This window comes from Cyprinus carpio, chromosome A15, assembly GCF_018340385.1.
Source record: "Cyprinus carpio isolate SPL01 chromosome A15, ASM1834038v1, whole genome shotgun sequence".
NCBI classification, from domain to species: Eukaryota; Metazoa; Chordata; class Actinopteri; order Cypriniformes; family Cyprinidae; genus Cyprinus; species Cyprinus carpio.
This window is the reverse complement of record NC_056586.1, coordinates 15830525-15838999: the sequence shown is the minus strand read 5'-3', so window position 1 is coordinate 15838999 and position 8475 is coordinate 15830525. Positions and strand designations below refer to the sequence as shown.

The following is an 8475-nucleotide window of genomic DNA, read 5'->3' as shown; positions in this document are numbered from 1 at the left end:
GTGCCCTCACCAGAGAACCAAAGAATCCAAGAGAAAGTCTCCTTTTTGGATCTTCATACCACCAGACTTCAAACACAGGCCAAAGGTCCAGAACATCACAGGAAAAATAAACACACACATAGACACAGGACAGGAAGGGGGAGCAGGACATATAGAGTAGAAAATAAGACAGGATAAAAAGACAAATAGTCAACTAATCCTGATGACAAGGTGAAGAATTCGGGGGCATTCATTGGAAAGTTGGAATTTTCTGGGAGACATATGTCTAGCAATTTTTTGTGACAAATTAATTCAGCTGAGACAAATGCTGAGCAAATCAAGTACTCAACCATCTGGGACAGTCAGGGGCACAAATTTGTTGTACATACAAGCACTTAACCGCAACTTCAACTTCTGGTGACTGGAAGAAGAAATGAACCATCACCCACCCTGATGTTTGAGACTGCAGACAAGAGGTAATAAAATGTGGCCTTAAAGGGACAGATCACCCGAAAATAAAGTTTCTCATCATTTACCCACCATCAAATTGTTCCAAACTTGCATGAATTCCTTTTTTCAGTGGAGCACAAAACAAGATGTTTTGAAGAACCTGTGAACTATTTTTGTCCATACAATGAAGATCAATGGGTCCAAACAATGAGTCATAGTGATTTTTAATGCATGGACAAAAAGAAAAAACAAAAAAGAATGTCATACAGGTGTGAAAAGACATGAGGGCAGTGCTGTTACTGTTAAATAAAACTATTAAAAATAAAATAAATAAAATACATGAAATAAAACTGGAATATTAGATAGAAAAAATAAACCTAAATGAATTATAAACATGAACCTAAATAAACCTAAATCTTGCCTTGATAACTAAGTGAAATAAAATAAATAAAAAATGGAGTACTAAAATGACTAAAACAGAAAAAAATAAAAATAAAAAAAATAAAGCTAAATAGAAATATATAAGAAAATATATAAATTGACAAAGACACAAAATTACTAAAACTTAAAAATATATATATATAAAAAAGCTAATACAAAATATTAACAAATACGATTACAGTATATTACATAATACTAAATAACTCTGAGGATGAGTAAATGGTGACAAAATTCATTTTGGGATGAACTGCTTCTTTAAAAGCAGCTATATTGAAAATTCTCTGTTGTACCTTAAAGTCCCTTATAAAAATATTTATCCATTATTTATGAAAAATAAATTGAGCCATTATTGATTTCCCCAGAGCACTGACCACCATCAGCAGTCACATGGCTCTGCGTTTCTGGGCTTTGGAAACAAAACAAGCTGTTTCCTCAATTCTCTTTGAATCATACACAGTCTCCCCACCTCCCAGAGTGATGAGGCCTGTTTGTTTTTAAATCCCATCTGTGGTGAAACCAGGGTCACATGGTTGCCTAATGCAGGTTCGGAGAGGGTTAATCAACCCCAATCATTCTTTAGTTCAGCTCGGCTGATTAAATTGTGTTAGAAAAATGATTCTAACTTCCACAACACATTAGCCGAAAGAAAACAAGCCACTGTCGCATGCTGTTTAAAATGTCATCAGGTCGAATGGAAACCGACGGGACTAATAACAGATCACGAGCCACAGGCAGGCGGCCCATCGTTTATGCAGTTGGTGTAATAGAGACTCTTGATTTTTCAAGGCATAAGCCTCATACGGTCCCAGGGCAGCTGAGCACTGACCTTCCTCTGGCTGCTGACCCACCAGGCATGCTAGTTTCCAACAAGCCCAGTGAGCATCACCGCTGAATATTCCTTTAAATGAAACAAAACCTAGTTCATTTCAGTCAACGCATGCACAATAACATTACTAATGAAACCAGGGATTCTGAATTCACATAAAAAGTCCCTGATAATGCCTCCATTGTGCATTTGAAAACATTGTGGCTGGGATGAGAGAGAGTGAGTGAGAGAGAGATGAGGAGGGTACTGTGGGAGAAGGGGAATGTACCAAGTGCCATTTGGGAACAGCTGCCATTCCTGAGTGAAGTGTTTACAGTGTAGCTAACTGGGAGTCATGGAGATGCCTCACAGGGGGGCTCTGTGGTCCAGAGATGAGTATTTAGCCAAGAATACTTAAAAACCCCACAGGCCATCGGTGTTGGCTTTCACTGCGAGTGGAAAACAGCGTTGCAAACATCACACAAAGTTCTCTGAAGATGGATATATTTCAATTTGATGCAATCATAACATAAAACTCAGATTTTATTTAAAATCCTAAACATTTTACAAATATTAAAATTCATGTTCATCTACATTATTTCAAACATAAGAGGCATATTTTATTTTTATTATTTTTTTTTTGCAACTGAAGTGCAAAAACACTTTTTTTTATACCTTTCCCCACTTATTTTATAATATTTAATTATTTTTAATTTATAACTCAAAATGATCAACATCAGTAGTGTACTTTGCATTCATGCCAAATTGACATTTAAATTTATAGATGCCAAAAATGATACAACCCAGAAAGTCATAAGCAAATTCTTCTTAAGTTCATAAAGTGCTTTATCAGCCATAGTAAAACAAGGGCATAAACCATGAGATCTGGAATTACACCCCACAACACACTCCCCATTTTCTCTTGAAGAGCACCTGATCTTGGCGAACGCAGCACCGGAGGGAATGGCAGAGATGAGGGGAGAAAGAGAGATGAAGGGAGGGATGTGTTGTCAGTTTCCATGACGCTGTAATTCAAGTCCTCAGGCATGAGTTCTCAAAAAAACCTCTGCACATAAGAGACATGAGTAAACATACAGCGTGAGACTGGACATTTGGCAAAGAGACGCACACACTTCCACATGTCAGTAATTACACATACATGTACACACAGGTGTGTTAAACACACACCACACACACATACACAAACATAAACAGTACAGAGAGCCCGTTCATCTCACTCATATTCAGTCATACACAGCTGGGGTTCATGTATATTTGCACAAAGGATGTTGTTAGAAATGTTATTGTTACTATTCTATTACACCTTCATTCTCACCTTTCTTGCTGTTTTTCTACCTGAAAAAGAGGAAAAAACATAGACGATGAGACTTGCAATGGGGAAACAGAATAACTGACAGGTTAAACAATGTTTTTATTCCAGATAACATTTAAACTTTGTGGGAATGCTTTAATTAATTCTTTACTTATCACTGTCTACTGATGACAAATAATTGTGACCAGGAGATGGAATGCACGATTCTGAGATATTACAATCATAAATATGTGTATTACATTGTTTTCCTCTTAAGAAAAATAAATCAGGAAATAGTTGTGTTCAACAAAGAAAATAAATAAATATTAAATACCTAATTAAATAATTAAATATATTAATACAATTGAAATAAATTGTCTACAAACAGGTTTTTTTTGGCTAAATATTTATTTACAATAACAAATATATTTATAATATATATAACAACTTATTTATAATTTATACATGTGTCAAGATTTAGCAAAAAGCAAAAATATACTGTTCATGGTTTAATTTATTTTTATGTTATTAATAACATTTTATGTTTAGGTATTTATTGTAATGCTCCAAGGTGCCATGGTATTCCACAATATGCAAAGAGGTGCCTCAACAAACTATTTCCAAATGTATGTTTTTTCATTTTAAAGAAAATAAACTGGAAATTTGATATGCGTCTAAGTGGAAAACCAAGATTTTTATGTTACATGCTAAAGTGACCATATAGATCAAATACAGAATATGTGCATAGTGTTTTCAGGATGTAGAAAAACTCATCATATAATAACAATTAAAATGAGAGATGCAAAAAAAAAATTATAAAGTGGTTTATAAACAACAAATGACTTACCTGAAAGATACTGAGGCAGCATATAACAAGTAATTACTAGCATAGCAATTATGAGGATATACCACATGGTAGAGTCAGGTTCTGTGATCAACAAACAAAGCAAAAAAGTATATTGAAGAGTTCTGAAAATCTGTCATAATGGAACATCATGCCTGCCACCTAGTGGTTATTTGTAATATATAATTTAAAGGATATTTAGGGACTTTCCATTTGTGCAAATAATTCTGTATTTGTGTTGCATCTTATTCACCTGTAACTATGAGATAAAAGCTCTTGTGGATAGGAGTGAGCAAGGACTTATGGGATACTCTGCAGGTGTACTTATATCCAGAGTTCTCCAGGCCAGGCTGCAGATAGAAGATGGCTGAGAGCGAGTATGTGCCATCTTGATTATATCGATGACTGGAGTGCATAACATTCTCCAGTAACGAAGGCATAGGGCTGCCTCCAGACTCTTCACAGTACCACTCAATGTTTACGTCCAATGGATAGTACCCCTCTGCATCACATATTAGCTTCTCGTTCTTACCAAGTGTCATAGACAAGGTGGAACCAACGTTTATAGACACACGGGGTTGTTCTGTGGATTTTGAAAGAGAAAAAAGAAACATTCAAGTGATAGTTCCATCATTTATTCACCCTCATGTCATTCTATACCTGAATGACTTCCTATCTTCGGTGTAGCACAAAAGAAGATATTTAAAAAAATGTATTAGCTGTTTTTATCCATGCGAAGAAAGTCAAAGGGTTTCCCAAACAACATTTGTCCCCACTTATCTCTGAAGCTGATAGGAACTCAATTGAATTAAATAAAGTTATCATCTCACCACTTATGGTAAGTGGAATATCATGGCTGCCATTGAGAGGAGGAACCATCACAGAGCAGATATATGTGCCCTCGCTGTGTTTTCTGGTGGGTGGAAGTTTAATGGAGGCGTTTCCAGCGGCGATGGCCTTGACAGCTACTCCGCTGCCTTCTGTCTTCCCTGTGCGGCTGGAATAGCTGAAGAGCTTGCTGCGCTCCCCGTGCCGCTGCAGTCTCCACTCCACTGTTGCATGAGGCAGTTTATGATCCACTGCAAACAAACAGTGCAGGTTTGGCTCCTTCAAGAATCCCACCTTCACTGAGGGTGTCCGGGTCAAAACAACCATCGCAGCTTGAAAACACATAAGGAAGACAGAATGAAATAAAACATGGTTGGGGAAAAAGTAGAAGTAGAGCCCTTTGACTACAGTGGTTTTTGTATTTTTTTTTAAATACGTGTACATTCATGTTCCAGTTACACTTAATGTTGACAACAACAACCGACTGTTTTTTTGTATGTTTACATTAACAATGTAATTAATACTGTATTTATTAAAACTCATCAAGTAAGTGCTTTTTAAGCATGTTTACATTTGTTAAAAAATAACAACTTTAAGAATACAGTCATTTTTCAGTATTTCTCAGGTTAAATTAACGTACATTACTTACACTATCAAGAAAACTACAATTTCTAGTTTGTATTTTTACATTAACAATGTATTTGTTGTTCTGTTTATTAAAATGAAGTATATTTCTTATCAAGTTTGTTTCTTTTTAAACATTTTTACATTCATTAAAAAACAATGTATGAACAACACCTTATTTTTCAGTATTGTTAAGGTAAAATAAATAAACATTACATGCACTATTCACAAAACAACAATAACCAATTCTATTTTGTATTTTTACATAAAAAATTGTTCTAATTATTAAAAGTTAGTAATTTCTAATCAAGTCTGTGCTCTTTAAGCATTTTTACATTAGTTTCAAAATAATCAGAATGTATATTTAATGTATATTTTATTTGTCAACTTATTTTCAGATCATCGGTAATCAAAGTTCAGTAATCTCTGCAGGTATCATAATGGTCACACACATGAAGATATACCTTTAATTTAACCAAGCTGATCATTCACCAAAAGCCCTAACTGAATATGTTTTCAAGTCATTTGAATTTTGAATATGACTTGAAAATGCCGGGAAAATTTAATATTTGCATTGTTTTATTTTTGTATTATATTCTCATCCAATTTTTGGAGGAGGCTCTGCCTCCCTTGCCTCCAAGGAGGAAACGCCACTGCTTGATTGTTACCTGATGTTGTCAGGAGATCCCTATCATTGACTGTTGTCCATTGCAGGAAGTCCATCTGTCCTTGGGCAGGAGTCCCAGTTGTGTGTCTGAGAAAGGTGGTGATGACAAACAAGCCTTGTGTATTGCGTATTGTACAGGTGAACCAGACATCATGATCTTGCGCTCCTGCAGTAGGCCAGCGCATTACATTCCCTCCAGTGCTGTATCTACGGATCTCACAGTGTAGTGTATCCTCACTTCCCTCCAAATAACGCCTCATATCCACTTTAGAGGCTGCATTATTATATACAACAAATGAACACAAAGTAGATTCATTAAAGAGCCAAGGATAGGCCCTTTATTAAGGTTATAACTTCAAGTCACTTTCACTCACCTGTGACAAGGAAGGTAATAAAGGCTGGGTGTAAAGGCTTGTCGCCGACATTACCAAATTGAAGCACAGCCTCTCTGTTGATATACTTGGTTTCTATATGGCCTTCTTTATTTACTTGAACTTTCTCATCCACAAACGGACAAGGAAGCCACTGAACATCATAAAGAGACTGTGAGCCACTTACACCTGCCCAAAACAAACAAATCAGTAAATAAAGAGAATACAACAGGATAAACCCAATACTCAATTAATTCTAAATGAAATGTGGAACAAAGCTGAAAATAGAAGTACTAGTAGGCCATACACAGTCCCCATTATAAACAACCTTGCTATATAAAAGTGACTTTAAACTCCTCTGATAGTTGTTTCCTTCAAAATATTACGCATTCATTACCTAATAGTTCCGATTTATGTATAAAATACACATTTTGCATAATATTAGATTATACGAGTAGAGGAGTAGCCTAAACGAAGACAAGAAGGAAACATTAGTCGGTGACTCGACAGCAATAATATCTACAAGTCATATTTACAAACACCTAAGCATAGAAGTGCTAGGATAAGACCGCCAAAAGTCCAAAACATAATGTATAATCTCGTCGTCGGGACGATCATCCCAATTTTCTTAAAAACGCCATGCAAATATTTGCTTTCTCTTTCATTTCGTCAAACTGATATGTGAGTCTGGCTCTGTGTCGGTTGTGAACGAATCTGTATTTTGAACAAATCTTGAAACAAGAAATAAATCACCCGCGTTCTCTCCCATGTGTGGGTCTGTGTCTGTTTTTGTGTATTTTGTGTTTTGTTCTGTATTTTTGAAAGTAAAACTAATTATTTTGTAATTAAAAAATAAAAGATTGCAAAAAAAAAGTCCTCTTAAGGCTCAAAAATAAAGAAATTCATAACAAAATTATTTGCAGTGCATATAAATCTTTGAAAATCTTTATTTTTCTTTATGCACTCCAATATTTTTTATAGCGAAACCACAAATGTTGCTCTTTTCTGCCGTCTTTTTTGAGAAGGGTCTGGCTGCAGACTTGCACTTGCATTCTCAGACTTGCACTTTCAGACACTTGCGCTTCCGCTAGTGACATCCGTCTTTTTTATTTTGTTCTATTTATTGATTACTTTTTGTTTGAATCTCTCATCATTTTACAACAGTAGCCAGGTGGTGAAGACAAGAAAAAAGAAACAAAATTACGAAGTCACTTGCAATCGTCACTTGCACTCTCAGCTACCTGCGACATCACTTGCAATCGACACAAATCGTGCATGTTGCCAGTGGAGACAAGACGCTGTGGTGATTAAACGATTAAAACTAATTTAGTACCTGCAAGAAAAAGACAAGACCCGCAAATCCGCGGCCACAGAACAGCAGAATATGAACGCAGTGCACAAAGTCTCTCGTTAAGCGTTTCATTTCCTCCCGTAGAAAATCATTATAAATAAAACACATAGCTTAATGGACAAAGACAAAGAAATAAAAAGAGCTGTAGACAGTTATTCTATATGGAAAAACGCTTAACGCGAAACTTTGCATGTTGCATTTATTCTGGGCTCACCTGCTTGCCTCTACATATTAGTTATGTATTTTAATAATGAAGAGGAGCATATTGAACTTCTTCTTTATCTTCTTAGTCTATTATTATGCCACATTATGCCTATGTGACGAGTGGGGCGGGGCCGAGAGCCGTGGGAACGGAGCGAGGCCGGTGGAGTGATTGGGAAATGAGCGACACCTGCTCCACTCACCGGTCTCTTGTCCTTCACTGTCGTCGCTCCTCTTTTGTATCCTCCCAATCTCCTCCGTATGAAATAAAAGTCCATTTGTGGATGATTTTTTTTTAATTTGGTAATTAATCAAGAGGTTTAGTTAAGTTGTGACAAGGGGGGCCCCCGCCCCACTCGTCACAGCCATGTTTTGCGCCTGTTTTGCCATGTTTTATACATTATTCGTTATATTAATAAACTATATTGAATTTGATATTTGAATAGCATCTTAATACATTATGCCATATTAAATGTTTATGTTTTCTACGGGAGGAAAACGCTTAATGAGAGACTTTGCGCATTGCATTCATATTCTGCTGTTTTGTGGCCACGGATTTGCGGGTCTTTTTTTTTTTCTTGCAGGACCCCTGTACGTGATGT

At 36.0% G+C, this 8475-nt stretch overlaps 1 protein-coding gene across 1 annotated transcript; it reads right to left on the bottom strand.

Moving 5' to 3' along the window:
* Nucleotides 1-2162: 2162 nt before the first annotated feature.
* LOC109052143 (tapasin-related protein-like) lies at nucleotides 2163-7011 on the bottom strand. Its single transcript, XM_042771202.1, has 8 exons — nucleotides 6864-7011; nucleotides 6325-6510; nucleotides 5952-6224; nucleotides 4662-4991; nucleotides 4085-4414; nucleotides 3835-3915; nucleotides 3012-3031; nucleotides 2163-2741 (listed from the first exon to the last, which is right to left on the bottom strand). Exons 1-8 carry the CDS (start codon nucleotides 6937-6939, stop codon nucleotides 2730-2732), a joined length of 1308 nt encoding a protein of 435 aa, XP_042627136.1. The 5' UTR covers nucleotides 6940-7011; the 3' UTR covers nucleotides 2163-2729.
* Between the last annotated feature and the right edge of the window lie 1464 nt (nucleotides 7012-8475).

Coding starts and splice junctions, on each gene's coding strand:
- LOC109052143 (XM_042771202.1), bottom strand. CDS start 6,939: ATGATCGTCCCGACGACGAGATTATACATTATGTTTTGGACTTTTGGC. Junction 6,511..6,863: donor CCTAGCACTTCTATGCTTAG/GTGTTTGTAAAT, acceptor TGTTTTGGGCAG/GTGTAAGTGGCTCACAGTCT. Junction 6,225..6,324: donor TATTACCTTCCTTGTCACAG/GTGAGTGAAAGT, acceptor ATAATAATGCAG/CCTCTAAAGTGGATATGAGG.